The 13,501-nt window shown below is 61.7% G+C and overlaps 1 protein-coding gene across 1 annotated transcript; it reads left to right on the top strand.

Annotated features, from left to right (window-relative positions):
- The first annotated feature begins 8,867 nt into the window (after positions 1–8,867).
- On the top strand, positions 8,868–13,501 carry MMP9 (matrix metallopeptidase 9). Its single transcript, XM_071572697.1, has 13 exons — positions 8,868–9,150; positions 9,354–9,592; positions 9,949–10,097; positions 10,290–10,418; positions 10,499–10,672; positions 10,748–10,921; positions 11,048–11,221; positions 11,367–11,522; positions 11,611–11,863; positions 12,012–12,151; positions 12,261–12,411; positions 12,512–12,615; positions 12,910–13,501. Exons 1-13 carry the CDS (start codon positions 9,007–9,009, stop codon positions 13,017–13,019), a joined length of 2,097 nt encoding a protein of 698 aa, XP_071428798.1. The 5' UTR covers positions 8,868–9,006; the 3' UTR covers positions 13,020–13,501.

Genomic DNA, 13,501 nt, shown 5'->3' with positions numbered 1-13,501 from the left:
GGGAGGGACACGGGGGGCGCCCGCGGGAGGGACACGGGGGGCGCCCGCGGGAGGGACACGGGGGGCGCCCGCGGGAGGGACACGGGGGGCGCCCGCGGGAGGGACACGGGGGGCGCCGCGGGAGGGACACGGGGGGTGTCCGTGGGAGGGACACGGGGGGCGCCCGCGGGAGGGACGCGGGGGGTGCCCACCGCAGGGACACGGGGGGTGCCCACCGCAGGGACATGCGGGGTGCGGGGGTTCAGGAGCCGCTGGGACGGAGCCAGCCCGCAGTGCGGGCCGGGGTGGCAGTGCCACCGTGTCGCTGGCCGGGACGGCGGTGCTGAGGTGGTGCCAGCGGCAGGAGGACAGACAGTATCTCGTCTGGCGCTGGCTGCGAGTGCTCCCACAGCGTGCCAGGAATCCGAGCCGGGGTGCTGGGCTGGATCAGCGCCCTGGGTCCGCGCTCCGCAGGGTTTGGCCGCGATGCCCGTGCTCCCGGGGGAGGCAGGCAGTGTCCCGGGGTGCAGCCCCCCCGGCCCGTGCTCCCCGCGGGGCTCAGCGGGTCCCTCGTGTCCTGCCCCCAGCCCCGCGTGCCCGCCAGAGGCAGCAGAGGCGCCGCTCCGCCAGCTGCCGCGCCTGCACCTCCCGGCTCTTTTTCAAGCTAATTAAATGCATCCTTGAAAGGTTTATGCCCTCATCCATCACCGGCAGACAGCAGCGGTGAGAGCTGTCCCCCGGCTGGCCGTGTGAGCGCTCCTGCTGCCGCAGCGCTGCTGCCGCTGCCTTGGGGCCGAGTCCCCGTGTGCTGCTGCCGTCACCAACACGCCAGAAGCCCAGAGGGAGCTGAGGGACTGGGTTTTTTCTTCATTACTGTTCTTTAAAGCTGTCCTGTGGAGCTCTGTGGGGGAAGCAGATCTGGGAAGGACATGGGGGGCTCCTGTGCCTGATGTCCCCTCTGCATGGTTCAGTGGCTCACACAGGCTGGCAGAGCCTGTGACCAGCCATGGCCTGGCTCTGTCTGGGCTTGGGGTGTCCCTGTGCTCCCTGTTGGGAGAAGCTCTCTGTTTCTGTCAGGGAGGGGGAGTGGTGTTGGAGGAACCCCTGGCAAAAGCTGCCTCCCAGGCAGAGGAAACAGAATGGAATTGTGTCAGACCTGCAGGTTTCCTGTTTCTGCCTTCAGTCAGCTGCTGTGCGAGACAAATAAAGGATTTTCCCAATGGGTGATGGTTCCAGGACAAAGCAGCCTGAGCTCTGGGTGCCTCAGGGGGACATACGGACCCTCCTGGTGCTGGCTGGGCTGATGTAAAGTTGCATCCAGCTTCCCTGTTGCCCTTCAGAGGTGCCCCATGTCCTCTGTGTCGGAGCATTGTCCCAGCAGAGCTTTCTGCAATTGGTAACCTGCTATTTTTAAAGCGCCGTGTGCCGCCGGGCTGGAGAGCCGGGGATTTCCAGGCCAGGCAGAGCACGGAGCCGGGGACAGCCTCGCTGACAAGGCTCTGCTGCTGCAGCCCCGAGCCTGAAGTCACTGCAGAGCCAAAGAAAACACAAAGAAATCTCAGCAAGAGGCTTAAGAGAATCCAGAAAGGGCTGTGGCACGCGTTGGATGTGCGTCCAAATACCTTAGTGGGGGGAGCAGCAGGTTAAAGGCCTTTTGGGAACAGGCTGAGGAGACAACACAGTGCTTGTGATTGCAGGACAAAGCGCTCAGGCTCGGGTGGGGTACGAGGCTTTAGTTAGGAGGTTTCAGTGAGCTTGGTTGATGGGCTGCACCAACAGGCTGTCCCAGTCTCTGGGAAGTTTCACAGCTCTGGATGTGGCACTGGGAAGGAGAAGCTGCCACTTGGGCAGGGTGAGAGTGGCCGATGGGTGGCACTGGTTGAGGTCCCGCTCTTACTGGTGCTCTGTGGCCACATCGAGCTGCCCCTCCCTGGCACAGTTTGCTGACCCACTCCCACAATAGCTCCCCCATGAGCTCATGGCCTCGGTCACCATCCCAGAATAGGAGGTGGTTGTGCTGAGCACGGTGCCCAGGGCAGAGCCTCAGCCTCTCCCCCCTCTGCAACCTGAACCCCCGACTTCCACTGCTGGTGATGTTGTCATCTGCTCTTGTTTGTTCCTCCTTGTTTCCTTTTTTCTTTTCAAAGAAAACATTGCTACGATGTTTGTGTAGCTGCAGGGCACAAATCCACATCAAGGCTTATATTTATATCCCACCTGGGAAGGGCAGTTGCATCAGCACATTTTGTAAAACGTTGAGCAAAGCAGCCCTTGCAGCAGGAAATGGTTTTTCTTCACACCAGATTGCCTCACTGCTCTGTGCCTTCCCAGCAATGCCAGCTTATGGAGAAGGCTCCTGGGGCACTCCTGGGGGATGTCTCCATGCAGGGGTGGCAGTGACCTGGGACAGGATCTCACCAGGCACCTCTCTGGTCCTTTGCCCTGCAGCAGGGCTTGCTGGGCCATTGGTACCTACACAAAGAGCAGCATCCCTCCTGTGCCAGCTGTTCCAGTTGGGAGCCCCACTTCCCAGAGCACTGGCATGAATGGTAGTGCCATAGGATAACACCTGCCTTCGGTGGCCACCAAGGCTGTGGCTGAACTCATGGCCTCAGCTGTAATGCCAACCTTGGGCTCTGGCAAGGCACTCCTGGGACAGGCAGGAGCCACTCCCAGCAGGTCCTGAGAGGCTGGAGGAGCCCATGGAAGCCTGTGGTGAGGCCACTTGCATCCTTACATGGTCCCCTTGGCAGGAGGCAGTTTTCTGGCCCTGGCTCTGCCCCCCACGGTGGGAGGTGCTGCTGATGGCTGTGCCCTGGGCACGGAGGGGCTCTCCCTATGTGTCCTGTCTGTCCTGCTGCCTCCTGCACCATCAGTGCCTGACCTGCCCACAGGCAGGAGCAAAGGCAGTGCCAAGCCATGCGCTTCATCTCCCATGTGTATTATCTTGTTTCCGTGTGGGAGCCGTGGCTGCCATTCCCGGAAGGCTTTGGGAGCATCAACAGCCTTTCCAGGATGTGTTTGGAGCTGCTGGATGCAAACAGCTGGCTCCTCCGTGCCTGCCAGAACTGCTGCTCCTGCTGCTGGGTGTTTTTTTTCCCCTTCTGGAGGGAACCTGTGGCTTCCTTCCCAGACCCTGGGACCTCGGAGCCACGGTCCAAGGCCACTGGCTTCCACCCTCTCCCGTGCTGCTGATTCATCACTGCTGGTTAGTTAAAAAATGGTAATCAGCAAATTACTGAAATATAAGTAAAATAAACAAGGTGGGCAGAGAACTGTGTGTGTAGCAGGGCCCCAGAGGCCTTGGGTATGTGCTGTGCTGGGCTCTTCCCGTTCCCTGTGCTTGCCCCCTGCACGGGGCTTTGCCTGGATAAGCTTCCCTGGAATGGGGGGTCAGTCCCTGGCACTGCCTTGGGGCTCCTGGGCTCTGCCAGTCCTGCAGCCCTGCCCATGACTGGTCCTGCAGGGCTGCTCTGCTCAGTTGCCCTCCCTCCTGCACCATGGGATGGCATCACAACCACGCAAGCTCTGGGGTGACTGCCCACCCTGTGGGGATGTGGCAGCTCCCACAGAGCCAGTGGCTCCCACCCAGGTGCTCCCCAGCCCTTCTTCCCTGGCAGCACAGCAGCTCTCCCATCTCAGCGCTCCAGCAACCTGGGGGGCTGCCCTCCTCTCCTCCTGTGATACCCGGTTTGGAAAGGTCGTGTGGCCAAGGCAGCTCCCAGAGGACAGCCAGGCCATGTGCCATTCCCGAGCTGCCTGGGCTTTGTCCATATGCCTGTGTTGACAACTGAGCCTCTCTGAGTTAATTTGGCAGCAAGCTGTAGAACAGTTGTCAAATGTTTTACTGAAACCCGAGCGTGTTGCATCTACCGCCCTTCCTTCTGCTTGGCGCAGTTTACAGTTAAATACCACCAGTTTTGCCCATATTCCACCCTCCACAAACCCCCGCTCCTCATTCCCGAGCCTGTCTGCCACTGATGGGCTCCTGGCGCCGCGGTGTCCCCTGGAGCGCGGACACGGGCGGGCAGGTTCCCTGTCATTGTCACAATTGCCGCTCTTCCTGTTTTAGCAGGCAGCTGCCGTCCCTGTGTCACCGTCAGGGACAAAGTGATGCCCACCCGTGCTGTGCTGTGCCACTGACGGTCTGGCACAGCAGCTGTGCCCTCCGGAGCTGGTGGCCTCCCAGCCCTGTCCTGCCCCTCTCATCTCCCAGCCGCTGCCTCACCCCCGTGAGGGACAGGAGATGCCTCCACATCTCCCGGAGGGGATGCTGAGGGGGTGATGGTCACAGGAGTGCCCATGGACCCTCGTTCCCGAAGGCACTGTGGACTCTGCACCCCTCTCACCTGCCTAAACACCCTGTGCTCCTGCTTCCAGCAGGTGGGAAAGTTTGGTAGAACAAAGGTTGGTCAAAGCTGGAGGCAGAAGCTGAGGTGGGAGGAGGGTCAAGGGATGGGACAGAGTTTACAGCAAAGCAAGTCGTGAAGCACAAGAGCCCTGCAGTGTTTGTCTGGCAGCCTCAGCACAGGTGCCACTGTGCTGGCTGCTGGCCCCAGTGCCTGCTAAATGGAGCTCTGCGTGGAACCTCAACAGACAGGGGGGGTTCCCAGGGTGTGCAGGGGCTGAGGGGGCTATCCCAGCCCAACACAGGGAGGTGACTGTTCCACCCACCCGTGTGCTGGGAGCTGGTGTGGCAGCCAGGGGATCCGTCATGTGTGTTTTGCAGCTGGGAGGGGTGGTGACACGGCAGTGTTGGTTTCAGTGCCTGCAGGGAGGGGTGAGCCGCCCGGTGACACCGGCCACGTCACCCTCACCCAGACAAGAGGCTGTGGGAGCAGCAGCACCAGAGCTGGGGGTCAGTGGGGCTGAGAGCGCAGAACGTCACCTCCTGCCCCGGGAAAACAGGGACAAAAGACTGGCAAGGAGCTGGTGCCAAGGTTTGGGGAGTTCCCCAGGTGAGGCAAGGGACAGGCAAGGAGCTGAGCAGGTGCATCCACAGAGCTTGGGACAGGCAGGAAAGGGATGTGAGGCTGGGGACTGGTGGTGCTGAACTGCTGCAGGGCTGTGGCATGAGGGGTGGTTTGCCAGGAAGGGTCCTGGGCCCAGCTGGAGCTGCAGTCCAGCCCACACAGGGCCAGCGCCAGGGCAGCAGATGTGGGAAGTGTGTGCAGGAATGTTGTTTCTGTCTGGAGCCCTTGAGCAGGAGTGATGGGGCTCCAAGTCTCTGACGCAGAGCTGCTCCCTGTGCCCTGTCCTGCTCGTGTGCCAAGCATCCCCCATGCCCAGGTCACCATGCACATAACAGGCCAGGTCAGCCAGTGCTGAGTTGTCAGTTCTGCTCCCTGGACATGGGGTGCTGCAGAGCCCGTGGGACAGGAGCAGGGGTGGGCTTGGGGCACTGCAGCTCAGGGCAGTGGGGTTGGCAGCTGCTCAGCTTGTCTGGGGGCAAGCACTGGTGCCCTGCCCACTGGCTGGGGAGGCTGGCTGTGCCATGGCAGCTGTAGCACTGACTCTCCCTGTGGTGTCTGCCAAGTGCTCCCTTCCCTCTTCACAGGTTGTGTTCCCCATGCAACCGGCACTTGGTCTTCCTGACCCGGTGCTGTCTCACCCGCACAAGATGCTGACTCTCCCCCACCCCACTTCCCCTTGCCACTGCTCCTTCCCAACCCCTTGCACTGGGAGGGCACCTGATGCCATCCACACGCTTGGGCCTGTTCTTCGTTCCTCTGTCTCCCCTGTCCCCTGCCCAGGGTGCCCAGGTGTGAGGCAGTGACTGTGGCAGCCGCATGTCCCCTCACTCCCAGCTCCTCAGTTCTCCAACACCTTTGGCACCCTGGTGCACCTGGTGGCTGCAACTGTTCATCCTCTCCCCTGGCCAGCTGGTGCCACACTCCCTCCCTGGCTGACCCCCACCTTGCTTGCCTGCACAAGAGGAAGAAAGTTGGGGAGGGTCCAGGCCCTGCCTCCACACAATCCCCCCAGTCCTCACTGCTGGCCAAACCAGCATGTCCCAGTAGGAGATCTGCAGCCTCACAGAGGTGCTACTGTGTCCTGTCAGCCTCTGCCCCAGGCAGGGATCCAAGCAGGGAACCAGCTCCCTCCAGGGTTCTCCCTCCGGGGTCCCGGACCAGTTTTCCCACAGAGGGTCTACATGAGGGTAGCTGTGAGTAAGGGCGTGGGAAGGGGCTGTGGTGGCTGTTCCTTCCCCTTTTGGGAGAAACGGTGGTGACAGGAAGCCTCGTGGCTCAGGCAGTGTCTGGGATGGAGGATATCTGCGTGTTTTTTTCCATCTCACCCATCCTTTCGGGGGTTCTGGGAGTAAACAGAGCCAAGGCAGCCTGGGCTGGGCACAGCTCCTGAGGTCTCTGCTGGGCACAGCCTGCAGCACTGCCCCTGCTCACCATTGCCCTCTTCTCCTTCCTGTCATTCATAGAAGCTACCCCAAGCATCCCTCCACACGTGCCCATGCCAAGGGACCTGTGCTTTGCTCCTGCTCCCAAAGCTGAACTGGCCCAGGCAGCCTCGCTTGGGGATCATGCCAGCAGTGCCAAGCCCAGCCCAAGAGTTCCCTGCCTGGTATGGAGGCTGCCAGCACTGCCAGACATGGGGGTTTCCCTATTGCCCTGGCCCTGCTCCCTGATGAGCTTCCAGAGAGTCACCAGAAAATCCCCCGGGATGGTGCCAGGAGGAAGCTGGTGAGCGGGACCGTGAGTCAGTGGGAGCGGCCAGGACGAGGGCAGAGCTGTGGTCAGCAACTCCACACTGGGGCTCCCACTGCCCAGCTCAAGGGCTGGCCAGGACAGAGTCCATGGCATGTGGGGTACTGGCTCTTGGCCCCTCCTGCCATCTCTTGCTCCAAGCCCCCACTCCCTTCCCAGCCCCGTTCCTGCCAGAGTTGCTCTGTGGTACTGGGCCATGGCTCTGCCCTCAGAATGCCACCAGCATCACAGCACAATGGTGGTGTGCCCAGGCTGTGGGAGCTGTGGCTCCTGCACATGGTGGAAATGAAGGATGGGAATAGCATGGGAAAGGCCCAGAGATCTGCTACAGCACTGGGGAGGCCTGAGCCGGATCTGGCCCTCTGACAGGATCCGGGAGCTGGCATGACTCCTCTCCTGAGCTGCCCTGGGGGTTCTGCAGATCCATCCACAGCTCTGTGCTGTGGGGTGAGGTCCTGGCAGCCTGCAGAGTGGAGGATATGGAGCAGTCCCTGCTCCCCAGAAGCCCCAGGTTACTGGAGCACCATGGCAGAGCCCCCTTCTTGCCTCAGCTGCCAGCCTGGCAGGGAGCACAGGGAGCCGCTGCCTCCTGCCTGGCAGAGAACTGGGCCATGCTCAAGAGTGAGGGGGGCAGGCTGGACCCTGTGAGAAGGGGCGGTGGGTTTGGTCTGGTTGTGGGGTCCCTGGGCTGTGTCCCATTGTGAGAGGTGCTTGGCTGGACATGTTTGTCACACCGGTGCAGGATGCTGGCTGGTTGTGTAGCAACTTCCTGCACCAGGGAACAGGGGCTGCTCTTGCAGGACTGTGGTGGGGTGTGAGGCAACCCCCTGATTTCTCACCATTGCTTCCTCCCAGTAGTGTGCCCGGCCAGCCCAGGCACCTGGCAGGTGATACTGCCCCAGGGATGATCCCTCCCTTGGGCATGAGGATTCCTCTGCAAGGGCACAGGGAGTGTGGTCCCCTCCTCTCACCATCCCCAGTTATGCTGGCTGCCAATACAACCTGCTTGTCTTCTGGGAACTGCTGGTTTGGCTCAGCCAGAGCCAGGGGGAACACAGTCAGAGCTGGGACACAGTCTGGGTCTGTTGGGAGCCAGGACAGGCACCAACAGGACTGGGGTGGACAGGAAGATCCTCCTGACAAAGCCAGCCAAGGACCCCGTGGAGCCCTGTGTGCCCGAGGTCAGCAAGAGCTGGGGCAGGGGATCCAGCCAGAGACCTGTGTCTCAGGCAGCGTTGCTGGGCTGCAGCAGCCCTCCCTCCCTCCCCCCCTCCCTCCCTTCCCTCGCTGACACTGCGCCTTGTTCTCTGCCATCTGTTTTCCCCCTGCTTCTCATCCCTGTTTTCTTTCCCCTTCACCGCTCCTGTTCCCACAAGCGTCGGCACTTTGGGAGAAGCAGGAAAACACCATCCCATGCTGATGTCTGTGCTGTGCTGGGTGGGAACCTGAGTCAGCAGCACCCTGCAGAGCCAGGCAGGGAGGATACGGCACCTCCATGTCCCATGGCACCAGGTGGGGTGTCCCCAGACCCAGAGCTGCTCCTGGGCAGGCACTGTCCCTTTTCCTGTGGGGCTCTGCCACTCAACTTCTGGCATGTGGACTTGGAGGTACCATGGGCTGGGGAGCGACAGGGATCTCTATTGCTGGAAACACTCTGACCCACTGGAACGATGGAGTTGCAATGGCAACATGGGGACAGATGCAGTGCCCTGGTGGGGGTCCAAGCTCACAGTTCTTGGGCAGGTGGGTTGCAAGTGCTGGGGCACAGGTACTGCTGTTGGCTCTGCCCCCATGCCCTCCATGGGTCTGGCTCTGTCACCATCAGCCCTTGGCCAGCCAACCTCAGCATCAGGCAGTGGGATGACACAGCTGCAGGGTCCTGAGTGCCCAGTGAGCCCACAGGGATCCTCTGCTTCCTTCACACCCACCACGGTCTTGGGGCCAGCAGGGCAGTGCCCCTGGCTGCCAGCTGCCCTGTGCAGGGCAGGCCCAGGGTGGCCATGCCATGCTGTGCCATGGTCCAGTGCAGCTGCCCAGCCACTCTCCCCGGATCCGGTCCTTGTGTGGCCACAGGATGCAGCGTGTTTAGTAAACAAGGTGATGAAACAGTTAAGGCAGCGATCGGAGGAGCCTGAGTGTGTGTTTCGTCACGGTGGGAAGGGAGAAGAGAGTGTGAATCGGCTCTGAGGGGTCTGAGGGTGACTCACTGCCCTCCTGCCCCATAAATAGGAGCGGGGCGCTGGGCAGCACCCAGAGCAGACAGCGGGGACCAGCACAGCCACAGCCCTCCTGCCACCGACACACCATGGCACTGCTCCTCCTGGCCCCGCTCGCCGTGGGGCTGCTGGCTGTCTCCTGCTGCGCGGCCCCTCTCCAGGGCAAGCCTCAAGCAGTTGTCAGCTTCCCGGGGGATCTGGTCAGCACCCTGCCGGACCTGCAGCTGGCGGAGGTGAGGGGAGCATGGCCCCGTGGTCCCCTCCCAGCATCCAGGATTCCCAGGGGCTCCCGGGGTGGCAGCGAAGGGCTGCAGGCAGAGCTTGAGAGCTGTTTATCTCCTTGAGCTCTGGGAGGTGCCCAGGCTGAGATGGGTGCCTGGTGCTGTCGGAACCCCCTCCTGCCCCTCTCACCCCTCGGGCTGCCTTTCCTCCCCAGCGCTACCTGCTGCAGTTTGGCTACACCACGGAGGCAGAGGCAAAGACGGGCAGCAGGCACGTGTCCCTGGAAAAGGCGCTGCGCAAGATGCAGAAGAAGCTGGGCCTGGAGGAGACGGGGGAGCTGGATGCCACCACGCTGGAGGCCATGAGAGCTCCTCGCTGTGGTGTCCCCGATGTGGGAACCTTCCTCACCTTTGAGGGGAACCTCAAATGGGACCACATGGACCTGACCTACCGGTGAGTCTGTCCTGGAGGTGAACCCTTCTGTCCCCAGGGCGATGGTCCCAGGGGGATGGAGACAGCCTGAGGAACCAGGTGGGCAGCAGCCTCTGCACAGCCCTTGTCTGGGCTTGGTGCTGCCAGCATAGCTGGGTCTCGGCACTGCCAGCGCCAAGCTGGTACTGTGTCAGCATCTGCTCCCTGGTGCCTGGGAAACCATCTGAGCCCTGGGCCGAGGGTGGTGGTGGCTGCTTTGGCCAGCCATGCCAATGCCACCGTATCCTCCCGGGGTGGGTGCACATCCCTGCACAGAGCAGGGTCTCTCCTGCATGGGGAGGGGACTTGGCAGCACTGACTCACTCTGTCCCTGGCAGGGTGATTAACTACTCCCCCGACCTGGACCGTGCAGTGATCGATGATGCCTTCAAGCGGGCATTCCAAGTGTGGAGTGACGTGACCCCCCTCACCTTCACCCAGATATACAGTGGCGAGGCAGACATCATGATCATGTTTGGCAGCCAAGGTGATGTCCCGTGGGCAGGCAGGGAGTGAGAAGGGGGGTTATGACACACCCTACTTGTGTGATCCCTGCCCTATGTCTCCTTGCAGAGGGTCCCTCTGCCCCTACATGTGCCAGCAGGGCTCGAAGGTCTGTGTGCACATCAGGAGCATGAGGGCTGCTCTCTAAGTGCCATCTCTCTGCTTTTCTCTGCAGAGCATGGAGATGGATACCCCTTTGATGGAAAGGATGGGCTCCTGGCCCATGCTTTTCCCCCAGGCAAGGGCATCCAGGGTGATGCCCACTTTGATGATGATGAGTTCTGGACGCTGGGAACTGGCTTAGGTAAGGGCAGGGTGTGGCAGGCCAGGGGGTCTGATGGCAGCAGCCCCAGACCTGGTGTTGAGCTGCCTCTCTCTGAGCAGTGGTGAAGACCCGTCATGGGAATGCCAACGGTGCCGAATGCCACTTCCCCTTCATCTTTGAGGGCCGTTCCTACTCCCAGTGCACCACGGAGGGGCGCAAGGACGGGCTGCCCTGGTGTGCCACCACGGCCAGCTATGACAGGGACAAGAAATATGGCTTCTGCCCCAGCGAGCGTGAGTAGCAGAGGCCACAGCCCCTGCCCAGCCCCACAGTGTCTGGGGCCCTCCTCACTCCCTCTTGCCCCACAGTCCTCTACACCAATGGTGGCAACAGTGATGGGGCCCCCTGTATCTTCCCCTTCATCTTTGATGGCACCTCCTACGATTCCTGTACCACGGACGGGCGCTCCGACGGCTACCGCTGGTGTGCCACCACCGCCAACTTCGACCAGGACAAGAAATATGGCTTCTGCCCCAACCGAGGTGCCAGCAGGGTGTGGGGGTGTGCACAGGGAGGGGGTGTGCAGGGTGGGCATGTGAGGGATCTCAGGGAGGTCCCTGGTTATGGCTGCTGTGGCTGAGGACAGCCCCACTGACACTGCACTGCAGACACGGCGGTGATCGGCGGCAACTCCCAGGGGGACCCGTGTGTCTTCCCCTTCACCTTCCTGGGGCAGTCCTACAGTGCCTGCACCAGCCAGGGCCGGAAGGATAGCAAGCTTTGGTGTGCCACGACGAGCAACTACGATACTGACAAGAAGTGGGGCTTCTGCCCTGACCAAGGTACCACCCTCCATGCCTGCATTCCTCTCTGTGTCCCCCAGACCCACATCATGCTACTGCGCTCCTAGTGGGGCCCATGGTCTCTGGACAGGTTGTCCTGTCCCACTGTGACCTGCTGGGCACTGAGGCCAGTGCTTTCTCCCAGGTTACAGCATCTTCCTGGTGGCTGCCCATGAGTTTGGGCACTCACTAGGACTGGACCACTCCAGTGTGCGTGAGGCCCTGATGTACCCCATGTACAGTTACATCCAGGACTTCCAGCTACACCCCGATGATGTCCAGGGCATCCAGTACCTCTATGGTGAGCAGCTGCACTGCAGCTGGGCACATCAGGGGGCCCACAGCACCAGGCTGACCCCAGCCTCACACCCTCCCCTCTAATCACTCAGGTCGTGGCTCTGGCCCTCAGCCCACTGCACCTGCACCTGCCCCCACTGAGGAGCCCCAGCCCGTACCCACACAGGAGCCCCAGCCCCTGCCCACAGAGGCTGGCAGCACCTCCACCACTGAGGAGGAAGAGGAGGAGACACCGGAGCCTACGGTTGGGCCCATTCCCGTGGACCCCAGCCGGGATGCTTGCAAGGAGAGGAACTTTGATGCTATCACAGAGATCAATGGGGAGCTGTATTTCTTCAAGGATGGGTGAGCAGCAGCACCTGGCTCCTCCTTCCCTGGCAATTCCTGGGGTGGTGAAGGGATGTGGGGGAACAGGAGGCTATGCAGGGGGCACGGGGGGGACACTGGACTATGCCAGGCTGAGGTGATCAGGACTGCTAACCTTTCCCACCAGGAAATACTGGACTCACTCATCCTTCTGGAAATCGGGCATCCAGGGTGCCTTCTCTGTTGCTGACACCTGGCCTGGTGTCCCGGCCACCATTGATGCCGTTTTCCAGGACTTGCTCACCAAGAGAGTCTTCTTTTTTGCCGGTGAGCTCTGCCCCCTCTGCCCTCGGACCTGCTGCCACCGTCTGTGGGAGGAGCCGGTGCAGCCGGGGCGCCCTCGGGGCCAGCTGACACCAGCTATCTCCCACCGCAGGTCGGCAGTTCTGGGTGTTTTCTGGGAAAAGCATGCTGGGCCCCCGAGGTATTGAGAAGCTGGGGATAGGGAAGGAAGTCGGCCGCATTTCAGGGGCCCTGCAGCGGGGCCGGGGCAAAGTGCTACTCTTCAGTGGGGAGAACTACTGGAGGTGAGCAGGACCAGAGAGCGACAGTGCCTGCCTGGCCGCCTGGCAAGGGGCTGGGAGGGGGATTCCTGGCAGCCCTGAGCACAGCTCTGCTCTCCCACAGACTGGATGTCAAGGTCCAGAGGGTGGACAAGGGCTACCCCCGTGCCATCGACGACGTCTTCACTGGTGTCCCCCTTGACTCACGCAACGTGTTCCTCTACCAAGGTGAGTGGAACCGGGTGTGTGGGTGTGATGTGGAAACCCCCGGGCTGTCCCAAGCCTCCTGCAGGCAGGGACTGCATTGTCCTGGTACCAGACTCAGAATGCTTGGGTGTGTGGGGAATGGCCCTGGGGTGGGGCACACCATCAACTCCGGTGGGTTCTTGTGGTGGGGCTGGCAGGAGCCCAGCAAGGTGCAGGGTGCTAGGTGCCTCTGCTGTTTGGGCAGCCCCTGGATGGGTCCCCACACAGCCAGCCTCCTGCTGACTTTCCATTCCCTCTGCTCCCCTCCTGGCTCAGGCAAGTACCACTTCTGCCGGGGTGACTTCTACTGGAGGATGACGCCACACTACCAGGTGGACCGGGTGGGCTACATCAAGTACGACATCCTGCAGTGCCCCCAGCACTGAGGGCCTGACCAGCCGCTGGTCCAGCCAGCACTGCTCCCTGCCCACTGCTCCCAACCCATGGGCTCCCATCTCACAGGTTGACTCCTGGGGGCCGTGTGGCTGTGGGCAGCCCCAGCTGAGGAGGGGGCTTCACTGTCTCCCTGACAGGGAGGGATGGGGGTTCTGGGGTCACCTCTTGGCAGCTTCCCAGCCCAGGGAGCCCCAGATGGGGAGCAGGGCTCTTGTCACAGCTGGCATCGTGCCACCCCTGCCAGTGCTGGCTCCATTGCACAGAGGTGTTTGCCTGGTGCAAACCACAGATGAATTTGAGACAAAATTGTCTTTTTCCTGAGTCAGTGATGCCAGGTCGGGCTGAGCCCCACTGGGAGCTGGCACCTGGAGATGTGTCGGGGTGGGATACAGGGCTCTGACCACTCCTGCCCCTGCCCATTCCACCAACCACCCACTATGCCAACCACCCACTCATTTGTAATAAAGAGAGT

This window comes from Pithys albifrons, chromosome 18, assembly GCF_047495875.1.
Source record: "Pithys albifrons albifrons isolate INPA30051 chromosome 18, PitAlb_v1, whole genome shotgun sequence".
NCBI classification, from domain to species: Eukaryota; Metazoa; Chordata; class Aves; order Passeriformes; family Thamnophilidae; genus Pithys; species Pithys albifrons.
The sequence above is the reverse complement of the archived record's forward strand: the minus strand, read 5'-3'. Positions and strand labels throughout refer to the sequence as shown.

What these genes read in the sequence shown, in the direction of transcription:
- MMP9 (XM_071572697.1), top strand. Translation starts at nt 9,007, where the DNA reads ATGGCACTGCTCCTCCTGGCCCCGCTCGCCGTGGGGCTGCTGGCTGTC. An exon ending in GATCATGTTTGGCAGCCAAG is followed by an intron (nt 10,098 to 10,289) that starts GTGATGTCCCGT and finishes TTTTCTCTGCAG; the next exon opens with AGCATGGAGATGGATACCCC. An exon ending in TGGCTTCTGCCCCAACCGAG is followed by an intron (nt 10,922 to 11,047) that starts GTGCCAGCAGGG and finishes ACTGCACTGCAG; the next exon opens with ACACGGCGGTGATCGGCGGC.